The 26470-nt window shown below is 42.0% G+C and overlaps 1 protein-coding gene across 6 annotated transcripts in view; it reads left to right on the top strand.

Annotated features, from left to right (window-relative positions):
• AGPAT4 (1-acylglycerol-3-phosphate O-acyltransferase 4) overlaps positions 1-26470 on the top strand; it is a 129918-nt gene that overhangs the window by 45466 nt on the left and 57982 nt on the right. For all 6 annotated transcript variants that reach the window (XR_003999646.1, XR_003999645.1, XM_030556699.1 and 3 more), the window contains one exon: positions 22902-23071. Coding sequence is in view for 4 of the 6 variants with exons in the window: in XM_030556699.1 (XP_030412559.1) it covers positions 22902-23071 (170 nt within the window). In the remaining 2 variants the exon portion in view is untranslated. The remainder of the gene's footprint in view (positions 1-22901; positions 23072-26470) is intronic.

The following is a 26470-nucleotide window of genomic DNA, read 5'->3' as shown; positions in this document are numbered from 1 at the left end:
TATTGGCCCTAGTCTATAGAGCAGGGAGAGTGTGGTCTGAGGCCCTATGTGCACACCCCTACACACTACTGCCAAGCTATTTGTACAAAATATGCATTCTGGGGTATCATTTTGAAAACTAACACGCTTATCAATAACATTGTGAAATGTGTACAACAATCCTGTGTGTGGAATTATGGATATTCACTGATATTCTTCAGTCTGAGACCGGGGAAGTTGATAAATAGGCTTTCTCGAGATAAAGGAAAGAGCCTAACACCACAAATAAATTCTGGCCAAAATCAATGGGCTATTCATTTTCATTGGAGATTGCCAGAAGAGAATAATTGTTGTAAAATTGAAGCAGGAAGCATCACATTGGAGCACACTTGGGGGCCCCTTAATCAAGATGGAGTTGTGCGCCCCCCCCAGAGAGACAAGATACTAAACCCCAGGGGATCAATTTGGCCCTTGAAACAGAGGCAGATTTTGAGATGTAGGGACACATTGAAAGGCTTTGGATTTTCCTTCACCTAAGGAGACTAGGCCCACGTCCAGACTAACCCGCCGTATCGGCGGGTTAAAATCGATTGCTCGGGTATCGATATATCGCGTCTAATCTAGACGCGGTATATCGATCCCCGAGCGTGCTTACATCGATTCCGGAACTCCATCAACCCGAACGGAGTTCCGGAATCGACACGAGAGCCGTGGACATCGATCCTGCGCCGTCTGGACGGGTGAGTAATTCGATGTTAGATATTCGACTTCAGCTACGTTATTCATGTAGCTGAAGTTGCGTATCTAAGATTGATTTTTCCTCCCCTAGTCTGGACGAGGCCAAAGAAAACTAGTGCCTTGGACTCTGTAGGGATCCTGGCTAAGAGTTAGCTAGCTATTGCTGGAAAAGGAAGATGGGTGAGGAAACTACCTTGAACAACTATAAACTATAGCTTGTTAAATTAGGTATGAGCCATTAGAATGCATATTTTTACTTTTGTTTACTTGTAAGCGTTTCTATCTTTATTCCTTCTACTTGGTACCACTTAACCTATGCTCTTTTGTGCATAAACTAGTTTTACTGTGACTACAAACACACCCTTCACTTCAAGCACTCTCCCAGTTATGTTAATAAGCTGTACTGTTCTGACTCTTTTTAAAAGAGCAGTGTACTTAATATGTTCTGTGATTGTTCAGCGATAAGGGCTGTGCATTGCAGAGAAATGTCTGAGAAGCTTGGGAGCTGGAGTTCACTGATTGTTACCTGCCAGGCAAGATTTGGTCTGGGAGAGCCTTGAGGAGTTTGATGGTGAGAGAGACAGAGTTGAGTGGCACTGAGCTGCCTCACAGTCTAATCTCTTGCAAAGCTCTCTTGCTGAGGCAGGGAGCTAACACTGGCTCACAGCTCCAGCATTTTACACCGATATGTAGTGGGTGGGTGGTTCACCAGTTGGATGCAGGGAGAGTGGTGGTCTGAGGCTTGCATTGGAAATTCACCCCCATTCAGTGCCATCTGTACAGCAGTCTCTGACCTACAGGTAGAGATTGGACAAAGATATGGTTCTGGAACCTTAATTATTGTTCTCCTGCTCTTCTGGCATTACAGGTCTGTTGCATCTTATGTGCATTTAACATGCGTGATTTCAGTTTTACACAGTCAGCAAAAACAAAAAAAGAGAAATAACAATTTTAATACTGCAGTGCAGGCGATTCCGCCCACTGTTACGCTCAATGTAATTTTGACTATACGCGATTTTCGCTTTTATGCACTGACTGTGGAACGTAACCCCAGTGTAAGATGTGACAGACCTGTACTCCATTTTGTAGACACAAACTTTTTATTAATTGTTGTAATTTCTGCTCTTCCTATGGGCACATAACCGGAATTGGCAGACAGTTCTGTTGCTGTAGAAGCAGAAGAAATTTGGAGGCGAGAACTGCTGTGTGAGCAGTGGAAAATGGTGTCTCTGGATCATAACTTGACCTAAGCCTGTAGTATAAATACATCGAAAACACTAAATCTTATTTTTCTCCAGACCCAAAGAATTGACACTTGATATGTTTGCCCATTTGGTTAGCCCAGTGCAGTAGTTATGATTGAGATACTATCAGTTTAAGCTGCTATTTTCTGAAATATATATTTCAGGCAAAAATGCTCATGCTTGCTCTCCCAGTCAAGATGTCTGTTTACTTTTTTAATATTCTTTGAAAGAGTTGGAGAAGAAATTCATTTGGCTAATTTTGAATGATCACAAGAGAATAGGGAGGACACCTAGTGTGTTTTCAGACAATTACACAGTTTTTAGTGGAGATGGGTATGAGTCTGGATCTGGGTGTGAACTTTTCCCAAAGTTCAGTGATTGTATCTGGGGTTTTAGCTCCTCATTGAAGGAAAAAGGCCACAATATTCAGGTATGGATCCAAACTTCCCTGATTCTCAGAGGCCTTTTGAAGTAAATGCGCAGTTATTTTAGCTGTATTTGTTTTCAGAGAATGCATATTACAATAATCATACTTATGGCTGAGATTCCACACACAGAAAAGTCAGGTAAGGTGGCTGTAATAACCCCTCCAGGTGTGTCACCTACAGAGATTGTATCCCGCATATGAGTCATTAGCTCAGACTTATGCTTATAGATCCAAAGGTCCTTTCATTCAATCCCCCAAATGACCGAGCTGAGGGCATCGTTCAGTACATGTGATGGCCTGTGAGGGGATTTGAACTGCTCTGGACTGCTGAAGTTTGGGACAAGTGATGGTGTAACCCATGCTACCACAGTGTGGCTTTTTCTTCCCTCTAGCAGTCAAACTTTGTGTAAAAGGTTTGAGTCTGCTACTGCCTCTAAGGTAATAGACGTGGTCCTTAGTTAAGTAGTAGAGGCTCATGCTTGTAGACATTGGCTTCAATCCCTGCAGATTACTCCAGTCATAGTTCACACAGCACCTATAATTTGGCCGCATCACAGGAATATAAGCGTTGCACGTAGGTCGGACAAGGTTTATCTAGTCTAGGGGCGTGCAAACTTTTTGGCCTGAGGGCCACATTGGGTTTCCAAAATTGTATGGAGGGCCAGTTAGGGGAGGCTGTGCCTCCCCAAACACCCAGGTGTGGCCCAGCCTATGCCCCCTATCCACCCCACTCCCCTTCTTCTCGCCCCCTGACAGCCCCCTTGTGACTCCTGCCTGATCCAATCCTCCCTGTTCCCTGTCCCCTGATGGGTGGCCCCCTCAGGACTCCTGCCCCATCCAATCCCCCCTGTCCCCTGACCATCCCCAGGCCCCCACTACCCCATCCAACCCCTCCTCTCATTCCTGACTGCCCCCTGGGACCTGTGCCCCATCCAACCACCCCTTCTCCCTGACCGCCCCCAGAACCTCTTCCCCTGGCTGCTCCTGCCACCCCATCCAACTCCACTTCTCCTTCATGAGTGCCCTTTGGGACCCCTGCCCCCATGTTCCCTGCCCTCTGACCACCCCAATCCATACCCCTGCCCTCTTACTGCACTGCCTGGAGCTCCTGTGGCTGGTGGCGCTACAGCCGCACCACCAAGAGCACCAGGTCAGGCTGCGGTTCTGCAGCTGCACTGCCTCAGGAGCTCACAGCCTGTGGCCCAGAGCACTGCGCCAGCAATGAAGTGAGCTGAGGCTGTGGGGGAGGGGGAAACAGCAGGGGAGGGGCTGGGGGCTAACCACCTGGGCCAGGAGCTCAGAGGCTGGGAAGGACGGTCCCATGGGTCGGATGTGACCCGTGGGCCATAGTTTGCCCACCCCTGGTCTAATTTCAAGTCTTCTCTGAAAGAGACCAGTACTAGATATTTGCAGAGAAGGCACACAAAGGTAAGTATGGAATAAAATGCTCAAATATTTTAATCTCCATTGTATAGAAACAACACAGATTAAGGTGGTGATTGAGCTAAACACAACATTCGCATGACCTGAGTTGTGGTTGCCATGGAATTGCAATTTTGAATTTCCTGCTTTTGTGCATTTAAAATCTGTCTCAGGCTATGTCTACACTACCGCAGTAAGTCAATCTATGCTACACGACTCCAGCTACGTGAAGAACATAGCTAGAGTTGATGTAGCTTAGGTCACATTACTACAGGGTCTGCACTGCGGGGGGTTGACGGGAGAGTTCTAAAGACCTGCTAAATTGACTGCTGGTGGATCTCGGAGCATCAATCCCTGCTGTAGTGTAGACATAGCCATAATATTGCATTAAAGCAACACTCTCTTGATTTTGTCATTAACTAGTCAGTGTTGCAATTTGGCAGAGGGGGGAGGGGAAGTTGGCTGAAGGCCATTCATGATTTCGAAGCTTGTATTAAAAGAACAGTAACATTGAGCTCTGTTAACATCTGTTAATCGCAGTGTTGCAGGAATCCATCTTTTCCAATTACAGTAGAACCTCAGTTTTGAACATTTTTGAAATGGAGGTTGTTCGTAACTCTGAACAAAACTTTCAAAAGTTTACAGCCGAATATTTGACTTAATACAGCCTTGAAACATTACTATGCAGAAGAAAAATTATGCCTTTTTTTAACCATCCTAATTTAAATGAACAAGCACAGAAACAATTTCCTTACCTTGTCAAATCTTCTTTTAAACTTCCATTTTTTTTAGTAGTTTACGTTTAACACAGTACTAATACTGTACAGTATTTGGCTCTTTTTTTTTTTTTGGTCTCTGCTTCCTGATTGCACACTTCCAGTTCCAAATAAGATGTGTCATTGAGTCAGTTTTTAACTCGAAGATTCCACTATACCATTATTTGTTTTCCCCCTGGTAACAGTGGTTTCTGGCCACTGCAATCCAGTGATGTCATCAAGTACATAGCTGCACCTCCCTTCCTGCTGGCTTGAGAGTTAATACACATCACTGTAATAAAGCACAAAGTTCTATGGCTGCCATGTTTGTAGGGTTCACTCTGTCTAGTAGGTCTAAATGTGATTTGGAAGCACCTTGTCTTAGTTTCCTCTGTGGGATGAGCATTTCCTTCTGCCCATATAGCTTTCCTCATTGCTAAAGGGCCTAATCCTTACTCATTTAAATAAACTCTTTACTCATGTAACTAAGCAGCAACCAAGGAGAAAAGGGTTTGTGTGAGGATCAAAGCAGTAATTAAGCTTTAGTTTTGCAACATATTTTTCAAAGCGGATCCTCAGCAGGTGTAAATCAGCATTGCTCCAGTGTAATCAATATTGTTACACTGACTTACACCAGTTGACCAGCTGGCTCAGCTATGTAAATGTTAGTTGTAAAGAACTCATTTGCCTGTGTACTATAAATGTACCAGAACTGGTATCTAATTTTGACTGTTGCAAAAACACTTCTCAGTTTTTAAATTACATTCAGGTCTTCCATTTCTAAGTTCGTTTGTTTGGCATTATTTTTATCATCACAATGTGGGTTACATAGTTTCATGAGTAGAAAATGCTGTTTTTTGCTTTTGTTTCATTTTAAATAGCAGAATAACTCGTATTCTAATATTCCAATCCACTTTCTCATGTTTTGTATGAAATGCCCCTCCAATAATACCATATATCTTTATTATAGGAGTTTCTATTAGCATGCTGCTTCCTCATAAAAAAATCTCTGTTCATAACACACACTTCTGCAGTACATTAATCTTTTCCTGAAAATTGCCTCCTATTGAGGAGGGAGCATACTTAAAGTTTTTGCTTTCTTTTAAAGAAAATCTGTGGTGTGCATTACTTGGGTGTCATAAAGCAACAATATTGTGTAATTTTAGGATAGGCCTCATGTTACTTGATGTGAAATTATATAAGGAATGTTGCTTATTTGGAAAAACATAGGCCAGGAGAACAAAAAGTTGTGTATTTCTCTTAACTTTAAAAAAAAAATTCCTCTAAACTTTTTAATTTTCATTAGTTTGTCATGAATTTTTTTTAACATTCTTAATACCAATTAATTTTCTCCATTTTCTGCTGACATTAAACAGTCCTATATATAATTGTGGTCTTTAGAGTCTTAAAATATTTAATTCTTAGTTTTTCCTGTCTCTGTAATCCTGTTATATTCACCCTCTTATACAGAGTGTATTTACAATGAACATGGGGAGGCAGGCATGAAAAGGTTTTCCTTTTTAACAGTTAAGGTTGTTTGTGTGGTAACTTCCTCAAACTATATTGTTACTTCTGGGATAAGCCCATGCATTGAAACGAAACAATAGCTCTTCCTCCTAAGGCTAATGGAAGTGTCGTGTCTGTCTGGCTGCTCTTCACAATTAATTCAGCACTGAGTGGAAAGATAACTCCATTACAATTATAACAGGCAAATACAATACGCTCCTGTTCTTCAGAAGGAGGCAGCATGCCTTCTGGTGCTGGCAAGGTCTGTTTGTGATTAAACAGGATGCAGCCTTTAGTCATTATGACCATATCAGATTGCAATTCACCACATAACCCAAACTATACTGTTTGCTAGGGAAGCTGTTCAGTGCAGGTGCCTTTGAATGTAGGCATACACCATTGTGTCTCAGATAATTGTGCAGAAGGAACAGGCAGGGTAGTGGTACCCTGCATATTATTTCTGGAACTGTTACATTGTCCCATTGGGAATGCAGAGTGGGACGCTCGTAAACCCCTCTTGCAGGTTCTCTTTTAGCCTGAGCTGTAAAAGGTAATGGTTAGATTAGTTAGTGGAGTCTCAACAGGCAAATATCACTTGCTTTCAGGTTTTTCCAAACACATTAATGTGTCTCTCTTGAAAATCTGGGGAGGAATTAATAGAATGCAGTCAGGTTAAGCAGTTTGTTTAAAAAAAAAAAAAAAAAAAAAAGCCTTACCTTTGGTACATTATTACATCAGAATTGTTTTTCACCACTTCTACTGTATAGTTTCTTTGGGCATTTCTTTTCAGTGAGGAAAAGACTAACCAGTTTATTAAATTATCTATCTAGTCAATTTGAAGGTTTTATGTACTATGCACGAAGTTTCAGCGTTTAGGTTGCAACTGTTTAAAAGGAGATATAGATATCTATATCTATATCTATATCTCTCTGCATCTCAGAAAAATCCAAGAGGGATTTTTTTTTTTGGATTCATGGAAACCAATTATATTGGTCTCAACTTGAAGCCAGTTCTGACCTGGCAATGTCCCTTTAAAGAAGAATTGGTGAAGATCACTGAATTTGGGGCGAGGAGGGGCATGCTAAAAAAAAAAAACAAAAAAACCTCTGGACCACAGTTCTGGTCCCTCAGGAGTCCTGTGATACTGTAAGATTATAAGCAAAGTCTGGGAATCCAAGAAATCTAAATAAAAAGGGGGTGGTTGTGCTCTGAGCAGTGTTTTCAGATTGGCAGAGGTGGAATGATTATTCTGCACTAGTTTAAATAAAAATTAAATGCAATATAACAGTGCAGTTGCTAAGATGCTTTAGTTTAAAATACTGTGATATAGCACAACTCTTGTGATGAATCCCTAAAACAAGATTTAACATGCGGTGCATGAGAAGCTAGATCATTCTGCTTTTTCTTGCCTTCTGAAAAGAAATTATTGGTAGCATTTGATTATATCAATTCTTGGGGGTGTGTTAGGAATTCATAGAAATGATGACATGTAGGAAAACTAATGTGGACAGTGCAAGGAAGCTTCCACTGCCCACATTGTTCCTGTTCTGCAGATTCATGGAAAAGTGATGTTTGTCTGTCAACCCTGCACATCTCATCTGCACTGAATTCATTCCACGGTAGAAATCATTTTTCATTTTTCTCGCTCTGATATCACCTCCAAGATGCTTGCACTATTGCACATTCAGATAATAGACAATAATCCGATTTCTTTTAATCTCACTGTTTGTTTTTATTCTGGTTTAAATGTACTTTTTAGAAACATAGGACTGGAAGGGACTTCCTAGGTTATCAAGTCAGTCCCCTGCTATTACCCCTATTAATAAAGTTAAACCATCACACACAAATCCAAACCACAAATTGTAGTATTACAGACTTCCCTGGGCTTTTCTTCTTCTTCTTTTTTTTTTTTTTTTAAATCCCATTCCAAAACCAAACTATCCCTGTCTTCCCATAGCTAGTCTCTGTTACAGACTGCTTACTATGCCAATCCGTAACCTCCATTCTGCTCTCTATCCCCAATTCTTGACTCCCAGCTGAATTAAACTACTAATTCCCCTCAGTCACTGAAGGGCCTGACTGAGCACTGCTTGGGAGCAAGGCACGGAACTAGCTGCAGTGAAACTGCATTCTTGGTTTGATGTTTCAGAAAATGTGGAGAGAGGGAGAGCAAATGGCTAAGAAATGGAGCAGCTACTGTTCCTACCTGCTGTCCTCTTGTGGTATTTAGATATTGCTTGTAATTTAGAACTGGGAGCACTGGCTATTGGGAGTCTGAAAGGACAGGGAACAGGAAGGAGTGGGGAGGAGGCTGAGTGAGAGCTACCGAGGGTGCAGCAGCAGCTTGGTAAAGAGGCTTTCACTGTAAAAATAAAGTCCTGTTGAAGTTTGTTAGTATCTTGCTTGGTTACCAGGGCCAGCTCCAGGCACCAGTGAAGGAAGGGGTGGCACGTCCAAGTCTTTTGGCAGCAATTCGGCAGCGGGTCCCTCAGTCCGTCTTCTCCTCTTTGAGCTGCCACCAAAGTGCTTCTGAAGAGGAAGAGAGAGAGTGGCAAAAAAGCTAGGGCCAGCCTTGTTGGTTACTGCAACGTTTTGGCGATGAGGATGGATCTTCTGCCCCTGAACCCACCTGCACCCTTTCTTCAAAGCCCCGGTGAGCCTCCAATTGCTTTTACTGCCTGGATCCATATGTTTGAGACTTAGCTGCTTGCAATCAGTGCTACAGAGATTTCTGAAGTAAGAAACAGCAAAGAATCCTGTGGCACCTTATGGACTAACAGACGGTTTGGAGCATGAGCTTTCGTGGGTGAATACCCACTTCCTCAGATCACCCACGAAAGCTCATGCTCCAAAACGTCTGTTAGTCTATAAGGTGCCACAGGATTCTTTGCTGTTTTTACAGATCCAGACTAACACGGCTACCCCTCTGATACTTGAAGTAAGAAAGCATGCTCTGCTAATCCACTGCCTTGGAGCAGAAGGGTAGCGTACATATTACACTTTCCCCTTGCAGACGATAAATGCGAGATTGTACTCACAGCATTCAAGAACTTTTTTTTTGTGCCAAAAGTGAATAATGTAGCTAATTGCTACAAATTTCAGCAGCATGAGCAGAAACCAGGGGAGTCTATAATGCAGTATATTGCTTCCATGAGGAGTCTGATTGTAATTTGTGACTTTGGGAGTATGGCATTTGTGGTTATTAGAGACCAGCTCCATTGAGAAATCAACTATGCTTCATGTAAGAGAACGTTTACTTCTAGAACCACAACTTACACTGGAAAAAGCAATAACCATTGCTACTCAGACTGAGTCAGCTACAGCTGAAGCCAAAATAATGAACCTGGATACAGGAGGCAGAGTCCAGACTGTGACTCCTTTGCAGAAAAGGTCACCATTGCTGCAGACAAACAATTACAAGAGGAAAACAAATGAAACTGAATCAGCAAATTCAAAATACAGTAAAAGCATGCTTTCGCTGTGGATCCCCACAACACCTTGCAAGTTACACAGGATGTCTGGCAAAAGTAGCTCAGTGCAGTCATTGCAAAAAGATTTGGCATTTTGCTAAAGTATGTTGCAGCAGCCAGTTCAATCAACAAGTGCATGCAGTTGTAATACCAATATTACTGTGCTGAATGTGGACAAAATCACTACTACACATATTTCAAAACAAATTAAAATGCGCTGTAAACTTTTCCACCATACCCTCAGGCAAATCACACTCTATTCAGTTAATGCTGGACACTGGCTCAGAAGTATCTCTGCTACCTGATTCAATCTATTTGCATTACTTGTGCCTCTTACTGATCCCAAAGGTCACTTGGTGTGCTATTTGAAAACCATATTCCAGTACATGGCTGCCTGCCAGCAATAGTTACTTTTGGTGATTTTCTGTGTAACTGCAGAGTTCTACATTGTCCACAAAGGCACTCCTATCCTTGGCAGAGATTTATTGGCTGCTTTAAATCTCAGGGTAGTTAATGGACAATTTGATCTTCCTCAGCAAAGCACTTGTGGTACACACCAGTTTCAGCTAGGACCCAACACCATGTTGAGGAGAAACTCTGCTGTGCTTATAGGTTTCTGCATAAAGTTAAACTGCGGAATAATGTGGTGCCTGTACGACAGAAATTATGGCGCTTACATTTTCAGTCAGGGAAGCTGTTTCAGAGGAACTTAGAAAACTTACTCTTCAATGTCATTTTGAACAACTCCTTGAAATGAGTTTCACCTATAGTAGTGACACAGAAGAAGGGTGGAGGCATTTGCCTTTGTGTAGACTTCAGGGAGCCAAATAAAGCTATTGTGATTGACAGCCATCCTCTTCCTCACATAGAAGAAGTATTGGCAGAACTCCGTGGAGCAAAGATGTTTTCTACTCTTGATTTTGCAAAGTGCATACCGCCAAGTTATGTTGCATGAAGATAGCAGAGACCTCACAGCATTTATTACACGAAGGACTCTCTCCTTTTAAACATGTTCCATACGGTCTCGCATCAGCCCCAAGTGCCTTCCAAAAAATTTCATTGATTCTGAAGAATCAAGGAGTTCAGTGCTATTTTGATGATGTGTTTGGAAATACTTCTGAGGAGCATGATAATAACCCGCAGTCTGGACTAAACTGCATCAGCAAAGCCGACCTCAAGCTCAATAAGTCCAAATGCAAGTTTAGTCAAACTGAACTCTCCTTTCTGGAGCATACAATTTCACAGGCTAGACTAAAACCTGATCCAGATCATATCCTGGCAATTTCAAATGCTCCTCCTCCAACAGATTTGCAAACTTTACATACCTTCTTGGGTCTTACCTTCTGGTATGCAAAATTCACTCCCAATTATGCTTCTGTCACTGAACCGTTGCGAGAATTACTATGGAGAAGTTCAACCTTAGTGTGAACAATGGATGCGCAAGCTAGTTTCGAAACGGTGAAAGACTTGATTGTACATGCACTATTCAGTCCTGCATTGTCCACAATTGTAACTACTGATGCTTCTGATTACGGACTTAGGGCTGTCCTCACACAACTTCATGAGGACAACACAGAGAGGACTGTTGCATTTACTTCAAGGACACTAAGTAATGCTGAGAGAAAATATTCGACAGTCGAAAAAGAAGCACTTGCTTGTGTCTGGGCTACTGAAAAATGGAGAACTTACCTGTGGTGCTGCACCTTCAAGTTGTGCATAGACCACAGCCCTTTCGTGACACTGCTCACCATGAAAGGACTGGGAAGAGAGTCTGAAAGACTACTGTCTTTCAATTATGAACTAGAATGTAAGCCTGGAAATCAGCTACCACATTTTGGTTGCCTTTCTTGCCTGCCTTTGCCTTCGCCAGATGGTCCACCAGAGGATGAGGATGTAGTAGTTGTGCTTATTACAAACACTCTTACTGTAGTTACAAGAGAACAATTTCAAGCTGCTTGTTCAGTGTGTCCAATTCGATAAAAACTATGGGCATTTCTGACTGAGATGGCTCAGTAACCCTAAAAACCTTGACCCAGTTTTGTTACCTTATTTTAGAGTTCGGGATGAACTTTCTTTGCTCGGTGGCTGTGTGCTATGAGGTACACACTGGCTACTTGTGTCGGAAGAATTACAGTCAAAACTCATACACCTGGCACACAATACTGCTCAAGGAATTGTCAGAACCAAACAATGGCTACGGGATCTGTATTGGTGGTCAGGGATGGACTCTCAAACTGAAGCACTCATAAAATCCTGTCACTTGCCAAATGCATGATAAGATAGCCGTGACATGTACCCCTCCATTACAGCCTGTTACTTTTCCACACGCAGATTCAGGAAGAGGATCAGAGGGGTAGCCATGTTAGTCTGGATCTGTAAAAGCAGCAAAGAGTCCTGTGGCACCTTATAGACTGACAGACGTTTTGGAGCATGAGCTTTCGTGGGCGAATACCCACTTCGTCAGATGCATGGGGAAAAGTGACGACTGACATTGTAGGACCCTTTGATACGGCTCCAATTGACTGTTATGCCATCACGTTAATAGACTATTTCAGTAAATGGCCTGAAGTAGCATTTACATAGCAAATGTCTTCTGCTACAGTAATTAAGTTCCTCCCTTCAGTTTTTAGCAGGGAAGGTAACACCAAAGAACTGGTTTCAGATAATGATAGTCAATTTACTTCCCTGGATTTTTGAAACTTTTCTAGCAGAGGGAACATTTTTTTACATGGAAGGTCATCCCTATATTACCCTCAAGCCAATGGGGAAATCGAACAGTTTAACAGTTTGCAAACAGCTCAACTGGAAGGGTGATTTGTGGATAACCTTCACTACTGATTTCTTGCAAGCATACGTGACATGCCACAATGCGAAGATCACCTGCAGAGTTACTGCATGGAAAACACATGAATACTAAACTGAACATTGCTGGGTTGTTAAAGGCATGACCTGAAGCCACAACTGAGGATGATGTAAGACAAACAGTCGAACAGAACCAAGCAAAGTATAAGGCTTTCACAGACAAGCGGTGGGATGCTAAGGAACCAAAGTTTGTGTGGTTCTTTCATTAGAATATGAAAACCTGGAATTTTATGCAAAGGGGACCATAAATTCACAGCTCCTCTTAAAATCATAGCAAAGAAGGGACCTTACACCTATCAACTTTCTGATGGGCAGGTATGGAATTCTTCTTATCTTGCACCTGCCTATGCATCAAGAGGAGATTATGCCAACACACAGTCTACATTTGATGACTTCACCATAAAACCAACACAACAAGACATTGCACTGGAACTAGGGCTTGAGAGACTGCCTGTCAGATCCAGACGACCACCTGTCTGGACTAGAGTGTTATGTAGTATCTACAGTGTTTTCAGTGTAATATTTCTTCCAATAGTATAGTGTCTCTCGTTTTCTATTTGTTCCTGTGGTTAGAACAACAATATTTATTTTAATTGGGAGAGTTTCTTGAGAGGAGGGAATGTGGTGTTTAGATGTTGCTTGTAATTTATTAGAACTGGGAGCACTGGCTGTTGGGAGCCTAAAAGGACAGAAAACAGGAAGGACAGGGAGGAGTGGAGGAGGCTGAGTGAGAGTTGCCAAGGGTGCAGCAGCAGCTTGGTAAAGAGGTTTTCACTTTAAAAATAAAGTCGTGTTGAAGTTTTAGTACCTTGCTTGGTTACTACAACACCTCTGTTGTTCAAACTCTAATTTCTGTTCAGTTTTGGATTAATCTGAAGAGGACAACCTACTTTTACACAGAAGCAATGAGTATTTTGTAAAATCAGGTGTAATAATAAAGACTAGTAAAACAAAAAAAAAACTCTTGAAAATGCTGATTTCCCACTTCCTGGAGTATTGTTTTAAAGCACTAATGAAGCATTTAAAAATCAGCTCCACGTGGGAGGAGATGTTGAATGTGGTGTTGGCCAATAAATTTTGCATTCTTAGAGAAGCATTTCATTAGGCATGAAAACATAATCCCATGAAGGCATATCCTGATGTTCCCGCTTGGGCTCGTAACAATGTAGGTAAAGGAACAAACTACAAAAAAATTAGTATTGCAACATTAAGGTTGTACGGTCAAAATCATCATCCAGGAAATACAAAAATTAAGGGTCCAATAGCACCCTTAGTTTGACCACAGTACACATTGTTTTTTTGTTCCGTGGTGTACACTTCAGAAGACCAGTTTTTCAAAGTCTGCTCTGTTGGCCACTAATGGATGGTGAAATTACCTATGGATAACTGGCTGAGCTCATGGTGGGCTCCAGTTTCTCAGGGGCATTAAATATTACCTTGATACTACTATCTTCCTGTGAACACCTGCTGTAGTTGCCACAGGGTTGCTGTCTAATCACAAATAGATCTATATTATCCAAGCAGTCATGGGTGGGTCTGCAAAACAATTTTTGTCAACTCATTACTTTATTATAAATCTTGTTGTTTCTTTTCTTAAAGATCCAGCTCGAAGAGTCATGTCATTTATGTGACAATCTCAGCTTTCATTTCAAACAAAAGAATAAGTTTCTGGCTCTCATAGTTAAGGCTCAGATTTTTGTCATGGATATTTTTAGTAAAAATCACAGACCTGTCACAGGCTTCCATGAATTTTTGTTTATTGCCTGTGACAGGCCTGTGATTTTTTTACTTGAATACTGTCATCTCTCCATTAAGCTAGGTCCACACCATGAAAAAGTTTTAGAGCTTCTCTTTTATGACTTAAAACAATAATAGATTACGCTACACAGTGACCAGAAAAACATGAACTGGAACTACCACATATGTACGGTGTGTCCAAGTTAACCTTGCTGTTGGACCCTTAACTTCTGCATGTCTTGGGCTATAAGTTTTTACACACAGCTCTGGATTGAGGGTGATGCAGAGCTTAGCCATCTTAAGAGGAGTCCCAGGAGAGAGTGCTGTGGGTTGGATTTTTTTCCCCAAGTTCCAGTGAGGCTTGCCTTTTTGTGTTTATAATATAAATGAGTAGAAAGTGGTATTGGCTCTTTTATGTAACTGTGTGAAGATTAACCAGTAAAACTTCAAATGCAGTGCCATCAAATACTGTGTTCTTCTTTTGAGTGATGTATCAGAGGGGTAGCCGTGTTATTCTGGATCTGTAAAAGCAGCAAAGAGTCCTGTGAAACCTTATAGACTAACAGACGTTTTGGAGCATGAGCTTTCGTGGGTGAATACCCACTTCGTCGGATGCATGTAGTGGAAATTTCCGTGTGTGTGTGTGTGTGTGTGTGTGTGTGTGTGTGTATGCAAGCAAGAAGCAGGCTAGAGATAATGAGGTTAGTTCAATCAGGGAGGATGAGGCCCTCTTCTAGCAGCTCAGGTGTGAAAACCAGGTTTTGTAATTGGCAAGCCAATCAGTCTTTGTTTAATCCTGAGGTGATGGTGTCAAATTTGCAGATGAACTGAAGCTCAGCAGTTTCTCTTTGAAGTCTGGTCCTGAAGTGGTTTTGCTGCAGGATGGCTACCTTAAGATCTGCTATTGTGTGGCCAGGGAGGTTGAAGGATTCTCCTACAGGTTTTTGTATATTGCCATTCCTAATATCTGATTTGTGTCCATTTATCCTTTTCCGTAGAGACTGTCCAGTTTGGCCGATGTGCATAGCAGAGGGGCATTGCTGGCATATGACGACATATTACCTTGGTGGACAGGCAGGTGAATAAACTGGTGATGGTGTGGCTGATCTGGTTAGGTCCTGTGAGGGTGTCGCCGGTGTAGATATGTGGGCAGAGTTGGCATCGAGGTTTGTTGCATGCATTGGTTCCTGAGCTAGAGTTACTATGGTGTGGTGTGCAGTTACTGGTGAGAATATGCTTCAGGTTGGCAGCATATTTTGAGTGATGTCCCCATGGGTGCTCCACTGTCGGTACAGCAGTGCCTTTGTGTCTGGAGTCAGAGATTTTCAATAGCTGTGCCCGTCAGGCTGCACAGGTATTATAAATAGCGCTGAGCAGTCCGACTGCCATCAGTTCCTTTTCTACCATCTGCCGTCTGGAATGGAACAGATAGCGGAGCCCACTTCATTATTTAGATAGTCTTACCTGTTTTTCCCTCTCCTAGTTGGTTAGCGTCTACGTTTTCTTCTCCTTCATCCTTTTAAACAAATTTTGTTTGTTTGTTTCCCCCCCCCCCCCTTTCCTGTCAGGGAATCTAATCCCTCACCCTTATGGCTGGCTCCTCCAGGTTTAAGAAGTGTGTGTTTTTGCGGGCTGCATTCTCTATAATGGACGTCCGCACACAGTGTATCCGCTGACTGGGAGAGGGACATGTTTCCCAGAAGTGTTCCTGCTCTCTGGGCTTAAAGCCAAGCACAAGGGACCTTAAACTCAAGCTATTCTTTATGGAAAGTCCCTGTGACCAACATCAGATCCCGGTTCTTACTCCTCATCGGAGAGACCCTCACGCTCAACAAGGTAGTCTGCCGACCCTCACTCCCCTCTACCGAGTAAGGGAAGATCATCCTCTGACCAGGCACTAAGAAGAGAGTGGTCCCTCCCTCAGTTCCTGCTGCACAAACCACAGGAATGCTGTCTCCAGCTACAGCTGTGCTGCTGACAGCTTCTGACAAGAGGCACAAGGCTGCTCCTAGACCAGTAGTTCTCAACCTATTCACCATTGCGGGCTGCATCCAATACTAAGTGTATGGCCCTGAGGATGTCTTGTGGGCCACAGCTTTGTGCTGATTGGGCTGAAAGTGGTCCAGGGGCTGCAAGTTGAGAACTACTCTCCTAGACTGACTACCTCAGCCCCTGAGAGCAAGTCTAAGGATTGTGCCAGGGCGAAACAGCAGCTATCGTGCCACTCCTGTTGTGGGTGACTGAAGCAAATCCTTTACCTCCTCAGTGGCTCCAGGTCCATTTCTGGCACCAAGAACACAGTTGACACTGGCAAAACAGCCAGCTTCAGTGAAGCCTGTGGCCCTGACACTGCGCACAGCATCGAAGCTCTCAGCTCTGAGACAGACTCTCTAGCAGGGTTGCAAACTCCTACTAAAGGCACTGCTCTGAAAAGCTCTCTTGAGCCATCTGCTGACTCTTTTTTTCCATATCACACCTTGGCACTGTGCTCAACACAGGCACTGAGGAGAGATCACCCACAGGAATTCACACAGCTGTCAGACCTCACTGTAACTAACACACTGGATTCTCCATTCCTCAGAGAGGAGGTGTCCCAAAGTCTCACCCACTTCTCAATCAGCACACTTTTGGTGCTGTCCCTGTGGGAGAGCATGTGCTTTCCTTAGTGGTGATAAGGAGGACGAGAGTGATTTATCAAGGCTCTCTTGCCCCATCAACATCAGGGCAATTTTGACATCAGCCTACCAGAATTACCCTGCTGCAGTTAAGAGCACCCAGCCTTTTCAGGGGCCCCCATGAATGCAACCATATATTCTGCCTCCCTCTCCCCCCATATTGGGGCTCCTGGACCATGTATAGGGTAGATTTTTTGGTAATCCCCCACTGCTGCAAACACGCCGGTCTCCATCAATCCCCTCTTTGGCGCTTTTGAGACAGCAGTTGTCTAGATATGGGGAAATGCCTTGTTTGTGGAGGAAGACTACAACCACTGAGAGTGCTTTGGAAAAGACTGGCGCAGCGGTGGATAGTCCGAAGGATAGTACCCTGTATTGATCGTGACTGTGGCCAACGACGAATCATAGGCAACGTCTGTGATCAGGGTGTACTGCAATATGAAAGTATGCATCCTATAGGTCGAGGGCCGAGAACCAATCCTCCCGTTCCAGTGCTGGGATGATGGTGGATAGGGTGACCATCCTGAAACGTAGTTTGAAAAATTTGTTGAGATTGCGAAGGCCTAGGATGGGGCGCCAACTGCCAGACTCCTTTTGTACCAGGAAGTAGTGAGAGTAGAAACTGGGTCCTCTGTGTTGTGGAGGGAGTGGTTCTATGGCTCCCAGTTGAAGATCTCTTTTGGAGAGGGGAGGTGGTGTATCGTGGGACATGTAGTCAGAATGGGGACTCCAGCCTGTAGAGCAGAATGGGGACATGAAGCAACAAAACTCCAACTCCTGTGAGGCACTGTCAGCGTATCCCATCTGAAATGTTTTTTGGATTTAGGGCATTTGATTCTTTTTATTAAAAAGTGTAAATTTTCTATCTAAAGTGGAAACTTTTTGTTGAAAAATCTTGTAAAACAATGAATTTTCATACTACAATCGGCCCTAGCTGCACACTTGAGGGCATGTTTTTTCTTAAGTTGGTGTGGTTTACAGTATGGCTGACTTGCAAAAAGAAGGGTTAATTGAAGGGGAGAGGGTTATAGCAAATTTACACTGGTCAGCAGCAGTTCAGAGGAGATGGGCAGAGTGTGTATGTGAATGACCTTGTGCTGTTGAGCTGCCACAGCAGGTTGCCAAATAATGAATGGCTATGGCAGTCTGTGGGACTAAGCTGGTAGCATGATGCTAGTTTATTGCAAACTGGCACTAGGGAGTGTCACTTGACAACCACAAAGGGAAAAAGGTCTAGAGGAATTTAAAAAGAAAAATGGGAAGAATAGGGAGAATGTTAAGAACTTCAGATACTTTTTTTTTATTTATTTTAATTTATTTATTTTTGGATTTAATAAAAAAGCATAGTGTTACTCTGGGACTTGTTTTGTGCAGCAGCTGAACAAACACTAATGATAAATAACTAGGCAAGCAGGAGGCAAAAGGTTTAATCCTGCAGTATTTTGTCAGGCAAAAATCATACAGGATCACATCCAAGTAGCACAGATGGAGTCTTTCAGCTATGGAATGTATTTGAGGTTGAAAACATGTAATTAAAATGCTACATGCATGTGAAGTACACGCATAGTCAACGTCGTGATGTATTATTTATTAGCTCCATTCAGAGTCTTTTAAAAAAAAAAAAAAAAGAGGGGAGTGACATCTGGAATAAGACAAGATGACCTTTATTAAAAGGTTCTTATCTAAATAAAGTGTAGCTAGTTTAGAGAATATCATACACAATTATCTATTCCCTTGAACTTCGTAAATGATTGATTTTAAGCAATTAATTTGGCGACACTAGAGGATAAGGGAATGAATTAGCAGATATTCCCCCTCTCCTCCTCCTCTTGGATATAAAGCTGAGCAAGCGCAAAAAAATTCCTTCCTCTCTCTGATCCTTATTATTCTGCCCCTGCAACATAATCTTAGAGATATCAAATTATTCAGACTTTTTAGTTTCAGTACTTTTTTAAAATGGTTTTTTTAATTTAACCAAAATTATTATTATTAGTTCAAAATCCTATATCTCCTGTAGTTTTACATTTTTTCTTAAATTAAAAAAAATTTCCCTTAGCACTTCATTTCTGGAGGTTTAACAGCATTTATTTTACTCATTTGTGTTTCTCCATAGCATTCTCTTGAAGATAAAATACTTTGGTCCTTGTTGGAAACTGATGCTTTCTGAAACAGTGACATCTAGAAGCATTATTCCATTAATGTGGCTCAGGCCCACCCTACAATAACCTCCACCTCTAACCATTGCAACAAAAGTTAGAAGAACATTTTCCTTGTCCTTTTTTGACAGATAAATAGTTATTTGCTGTGGTTATGAGGTAAGCAGGAAACACTGGGAAATCACTAGTAAACTGTGTAAGACACTAACTAGTCTTACCATGTTAAGATACTGCTGTCTGAATGGATGATGCTATTAGTCTGAGTTAGGCTAATGTTCTCCCACCAGAACGATGTCATCTCAAAGCTCAGGCAATTAATTACCAAATGATTACTGAAAAAGGACTGTTTGTTTTTTGGTTGTTCCTTGTTGTCTTGGTTTAGAAAACTAAATTGAAAAGATTTCAAGCATGTTTCAAAGGCTAGCCTGGTTCCAGTTTTTGCCAGAAGCTGGAACTGGACGATGGGAATGGATCACTTGATGAAGTGCTCTGTTCTGTTCACTCTCTCTGAAGCACCTGGCATTGGCCTCTGTTGGAAGACAAGATACTGGGCTAGATGGATCATTGGTCTGACCTGGTATGGTCATTCTTGTATACAAGTGTGATTTTGATGATTTTTTTTAATTGATCCAAATTTTCACCTTTTGTTTCCCCGACAACCACTCAACAATTGCTAAGAACAGTGTGCTTAACTCTAGCATCTGTCCCTGAGGGGAGAAAAAGAGCACAGGACCTAATTTAGCTCTCACTGAAGTCAACAAGAATTTTTTGTCTTTGTATTGCCAATCCCAAGCACTCAAAAATGAAACTATACAAATAGATAAATGTTGATGTTTTTATTTGTCTTCTAGTTTGAGACTTTAGGATGCAATCCGGTCACATTTTCAAGCTTTTTTCCATAACCAGGAAAGCTAGAAACTTTTATAAATGAATATCAAGATTCTCATGCAAACTTGTGAATCCAGCAGTTAGAGCTTAAAACAAAATACCAGATATTGAGACCCATGATACAACTGTGATAGTAGGCAACACTATAGTGACTTCAATGCAAGCAACATTGGACCAGTAGATGGAAGCAACCTAGATGCAAATAGTTGTCCCTTTTGTTTACAGCCAAACTCTAGTTTTCACTTTGATTGCTTGCAAGCATATGAAAGCAGTGCCGGCATCTATCTCTGGGCTGATTTTTCCAAGCAGATGTGTATATGATATGATGATTAGTGCAACTCACTCATTGTGTTGATGTTGTAGTCTGTGTTGATGTGAACTAGGTACCTTTTTATAGCATGCCAGCAGGGTCTATGCAGGGTAGGTAGAGCACAGCATGTTTGTGTGGTTTAAAAATCTCTCACCTCTAGTGTACTTTGGCATCATATAGACAAGCCCTGAGTGTAACGGTATTTAAGTTAGTGTAATTAGGTTGAATTGACATTTCCCATGCCTCTGAACATGATCCTCTTTCTCTAACCACATCTTTACCTATGCACTCTGAGGCCAGGGGTAACATTTTTCAAAAGTACCTAAAACCCATTATCAAAAGTAACTTAGGCACTAATGAGTCTGTCTCATTGGCAGTCAGTGAAACTTAAGCACTTTTGAAAATGGATTTAGGTGTTTTTGAAAATTTTACCATAGGCCTATGCACCTCTACCCTGATATAACGCGACCCGATATAACATGAATTTGGATATAACGTAGTAAAACAGTGCTCTGGGGGGGCTGCGCACTCCAGTGGACCAAAGCAAGTTCGATATAACACGGTAAGAATTTTTTTGTGGCTCCCGAGGACAGCGTTATTTCGGGATAGAGATGTACTAGAAAACTTGCACTAGTGTCACTAAATTGATATAAAATCACTTAATTTGTACCAGTGAAAATTCTTAAGATGAATGTATTTCAGTTTAATCACACTTAAACTGGTTTCATGTGGTTTCAGAATCTGCTCCTAACAGAAGTGTGTGTTCTTGAGAATGAAACCAATGTTTGTTTGCACTTAAACACTTCCACAGAGTTTGCAACCCAAACATTGTAGGGTTGGGCTTCTCCATGGGCATCAGAATAACTAACTGTAAACCAAAGTGAAATTGACTCCTCTATTTTCATTGTCCAGGCTGACAGAAGTTCAGAAAGTAAACAAAGAGCATAAGTGGGGAAGAGTCAATTAAACAATTACTTTTTTGTTTTAACAACGTATGGTAGTGAAGTAGGAAATGACTTCTTGCAAATAAATGATTTATAAACAGACAGTGTCCATTTAAATTTCGCTTCCCCATCATTTCCACCATCCCACGCTGTTGACTTGTCCATCTAAAGGCCTCATCCAACTCCCATCGAATCCAGAGGGAGCCTTTCCATTTACTACAGCCGAAGGTGGATAGGGTCCCTAATTCTGATCCAAATACATGGAGCGAGGTCTTCTGAGAGAGCTGCTGTTTGAGTTGCAGAATGCGCAACCTTAGACAAAGCTGGCAACAGAGAGTGGTTCTGTGAAATGAGCACCCTGCCATAGAATGAGCCTTCCCAACTGACAGCTGTTCCAGTGTGTAAAATACTTGACAGGCAGCTGCTAACATGGGAGCTGACTGGCCCCTCCTGCTGCTGTATTAGCACTTCTGGAAGGATTGCTTCCTGTCTGTCAGCAGTAGGCAGGGCCATATTCAGAGAGGGTGCTCTGGCTCAGCAGAGAATGGGGTCAACGCTACTGCCGCCTGGTTCGGATGAGTGCTTGAAGTGACAATCGTCACTGCTCATTTCACTCGCATTAGTCTTTTTGCTATGGGCACTTGCGGCCCGGCCCAACCCAATTGGAAAACATTGTGGCTCTGGTCCCACCTGTCTGCCTCTCTGCCCAGCACTCTTGATTTAGCTGCTTGAACAGGAGGACAGACCTCTTAGTGTGTGCACAGAAGTCACCTGTTACCAAACAAGCTTTTGTTGTGTATCTATAGGAGTATGATCTGGGGAGTGGGTATTCATCCTTCTCTTCTATGTATCTGAAGAGGCAGAGGCTCAGGAGGTGGCTATCATGAGTGGTGGTAATGGATGGTACCTTATGAACACCCTAGTACAAAATAATTGCAGATGAGATGAAGAGCGCTAGAATTTGAGCCTGATCTAGCAAAATTCTGAGCACACCTAGAAGGCTGCTGAGATTACACCCGATGTGCTATAGGTAGACTTGGCCAAATTTGATTGAGTTTCTTTTTACAATTTTGATGGATAATGTGGATATTTATTCGTAAGTGTATTTTCTATTTTTATCCATTTAAACTTTTACAGTTTGTGGGAAATAATTAGAGGAGAGGGTCAGATGATGGCAGGTTCAGACAATATTTAATGACAATAGACATTTGAGATTCAAAAAGTTCAAGCTTTGTAACCATTAAAATGCAAATTGTCAAATCACATGTCAAAATCTATGAAGTAAATATCCTTAAACTCTCTTATGTTCTCCAGCAGCATTTTTCTTTGCCTATCTGTAAATTTCAATTTATTATTGGTGGAAATATTTTTTCATTGGGGTGTGTGTGTGTGTACAGTGAAATCAACATTTACTGGCATTTACTGATAAAAATCTCATCCTTACAAGCCTTACAATAGGTTGTTGGTTGACCTCAGCCTTAGAAGTCCTAGAGTGCTGGCAAGATCTCCCACAAAATGGAAACAGATGCCTGCCTTCCTTCCAAAAGCTTTTTTTAAAAAGAACTTGGGCTCCACAGAAAGTGGTGGTCTACTTATCTTCCATCTAGCCCTGCACTCCCACTCTCTGCCCAACTGCATGAGTGTGTCTGATTTGCAGATTCAGCCTAGATGAGCTGCAGTGATTTCCTTTGCTATGCCTTGTAAGAGGCAAGTGATGCTTTCGGTACGTAAGTGATTTGTGGGCGCACATGTATTTTATATATTCATGTATTTGTTGTTTTGTTCCAGAGATGGTGATGTTGCTGGAATGGTGGTCAGGCACTGATTGCACCCTCTACACTGACCCAGAGAGTTACCACAAGTACGGGAAAGAGAATGCCATCGTAATCCTTAATCACAACTATGAGATCGACTTTCTCTGTGGTTGGAACTTTTGTGAAAGGTTTGGGGTTTTAGGGGTGAGTTCTGATTAGCATTTAAACCAATTAAATTTCACCATTAACTTGTACAGAAAGCATTCATATTTTAGTAAATAACCAGATCTGTGTGCAAATTTCATACAGCTCTTGTGCAGACATTATTTGATCTTAGCGGTTTCCCCCTTCATCTTGCTGCCTTTCCTAGTCTGGAAAGATTTCCATAGGAGGAGAGAGTGACAGGGTTAGGACTATCCAGAGGAAAGATGAATAAAAGGTGATGTGACATGAAGGTATACAGAAGAATGAATGAATGAATGGTGTGGAGAGGGTCACTTGCGTATCCCAAAAAATGGCACAGTTTAAACGGATAAAAGGAAATATTTTTAATGTAGAACTTAATCTGTGGAATTCATTGATACCATATTTCACTGAGCTCAATAATTCAGTAAAGTTTTAAAAGGATTAAACATTTTATATGGTTAAAATATCCACAATTACTACTACATAGGATATTAATCTTCATGACTGAGGACAGAAGCCAACCACTTAAAGTATGTCTTCACTGCAGAATTAACTTGGGTGGTCAGCATCTGGGTCTGGGTCAGCTTAGCTTTTCCTAGGTGTGAGCAGCGCCACTGCAAAGCCATCTTCAAGTTACTGTGTCCTCCCTGATGCTGCACTCCCCTGTGTTTCACTAGGATTTCTGGGGGCATTTCCCATGGTTCTTTGTGTTGGTGTAAACTGAGGTGCTCTACAATTCTTTCCCAGTGAATTGCAGGAGATCTTGTTTGTCCTGAACACACAGGGTAATTGTGGGAAGACATTGGAGGACTATCTACATTTTTGAGATTTAGCTTGTGTGCTCACTGCAAAGTGAGTGGGTTACCAGCATGAGTGAAACCTTGAATCAGTGTTTAGCCTACAGTCCAAATGAGCCAGCTAGTCCAAACAGAAAACCTCTCCAAATTCAAAAAGATTGATTGATTTGTTGTGGTGGGAGGGAGATTAAGGGCAACATCTGAGTTGGAAACTGAGTTAACTCTGTAATGAAGAAGTATCCTAACTGTTTGGGGTTGGGAAAGATAGCATCTATCTCCCCCTACCCTCCGCCTCCCATAAGTATGTTACAATAGTCTATTACATTGATCTTATATCCTCCTTTTAAGCATTTGCTACTGACTACTGTCCAAGCCTCTACGCTAGAATGGACTAGTGTTGGTCTGACATTTCCTTTGTGCTGGAGTATGGGAGATAGGGAATAACACTATGAGGTGAGAAAATATTCTGAGCCTCTGTAGTGCTTTACAGGCAACAGTGCAAATCTTGTAAAATATGATAAAGGGACCTAATAATGAAAATGTCCTTGTCACACTCAAGAGGCAGGAAAAAATGGGGAAAACTTCTCAGGCTGTGCGTTTTACTGAATCAGCTATAGGCTTCTTGCTGCTCTGGAAGGGTTTTTTATAACCTTTTCACTATGCTTGGGACTTGCTTTGTTCTCAAGGAAGGTTATAGATGTAAGAAAACTGTCCCTCTCATGAATACACTAGGTGCTGTATACCTACGTACTACCCTTTCTGCACTATTACTAACTTGTGACACTCAGAAAGCAGATACAAAAGAACCAAAAAGCTTGTAGATGGATGCTTTAAATTCCTATTCTTAGAGGAACATAGGGCATAAAGAGTTGCTTCCATAAAGCATTATTTGTGTTTGGAGAATGATTGATTAATTTGTATAGAACTAATATCTAAAGCCCTAATTCTCCACTCGATTACACTGGTGCGGCTCTGCTGAATGGGACTGCACTAGTGTAACTAAGAAAATTTTGTCCCTGGTTATGTTTTACAACTTTCCAAGGTAACCAGTTTTTCTGTTTAGTTTCAGTCTTGCCTCCTAGTGAAAGCCCATTACAGTGTGTATAACTGTCCAGCAGTTACTTTATGCTTAGGGCCTTACCAAATTCACAGCCGTGAAAAAGTATCGTGGACCATGAAATCTGGTCGTCCTCCGTGAAATCTGATCTTTTGTGTGCTTTTATCCTGTACTATTCAGATTTCATGAGGGAGTCCAGTGTTTCTCAAATTAGGGGCCCTGACCCAAAAGGGAGTTGCCAGGGGTGGGGTGGGGGGTTGCAAAGTGATTTTAGGAGGGGTCATGGTATTGCCTCCCTTACTTCTGTGCTGCCTTCAGAGCTGGGGAGCCAGAGAGCGGCGACAGTGGCCGGGTTTCCAATTCTGAAGGTAGCAGCCTGCCAGCAGCAGCATGGAATAAGGGTGGCAATTAGTACTGTGCCACTGTTACTTCTGTGCTGCTGCTGGCTGTGGCTCTACCTTCAGAGCTGGGCTCCTGGCCATAACCACTGCTGTTCTCTGGCCGCTCAACTCTGAAGGCAGCGCAGCTGCAAGCAGCAGTGCAGAAGTGAGGGTAACAGTACTTGCCCCCACAACTCCTTTTTGGGCCAGATCCCCTACAATTTCAACATCATGAAATTTCAGATGTAAATATCTGAAATCATGAAATTTACAATTTTTAAAATCCCGTGATTGAAATTGACCAAAATGGATGGTGAATAGGGCTCTATTTATATTGCACTAAATCAGTGTTTTTTCTTATTTGGCCTGGTTTCTTAAATTAATACTGAATGTTTGTATCTTTGACTTCTTTTTTTTCCTTTTTGGGGATGAAATTATTTTCCTTCCTCTCAGATTTTCAGTCTTTGGGTGCTGCACTGTACAAAATACTTGCTCCACTGTTGCTGCTCTCATAACTCTCAGGACCCAAGTCTTGGAGGTCCTGAGTGCTTTTAATTCCCATTAATTTCAATAGAATTTGAAAGCACTCAGATCTTCAGTATCAGAGTATGATTCTTAACTATGTCACAGTTGTGCATAAACTCTCTCAGTGCTACCTAGTTTGAACTTCATCACACAAACAGAAAATACATAACCCTGTGACTATTGTGTTTTAAATGGGTGAAGGCACATTTTTTTAAATATCCCTTCTTCCTTGCTCTCATTAAGTGGTACTTAAAATCTGTAGGGATATTTTTTTTATGCTGCATGGGCAGTTAAACCTGGAAACAAGTTTCCTCCTCTCCTCTTCATTTCCCAATTAATAGCTGCTTTGCCTCCTGACCTTACCTGCAGCTCAGCTGTCTCAGGAATTCGAAAATTTGTCAGGAAAAGGCTTACAATTCATTGTCAATATGGGGGACTTCTGAGGGTGGAATGGAATCACACAAATTACCTTTGACAGTTTCCCTGGAAAGAATATAGTAGAGGGCATGGACAGCATCAACAAAATTATTCTTAATTCCTTAAACTGCCACTTATAAAACAGAAGATGGCACCCTGCAGGAATGGGGTGAAGAGCGGTAGTTGGGGATTTGGCAGTGAGCGACTGAAGGGTGAGGAGGGAAATGTCAGTTTTAAAATG

This window comes from Gopherus evgoodei, chromosome 3 (assembly GCF_007399415.2).
Source record: "Gopherus evgoodei ecotype Sinaloan lineage chromosome 3, rGopEvg1_v1.p, whole genome shotgun sequence".
Lineage (NCBI taxonomy): Eukaryota > Metazoa > Chordata > Testudines > Testudinidae > Gopherus > Gopherus evgoodei.
This window is presented reverse-complemented; position numbering and strand designations above follow the sequence as displayed.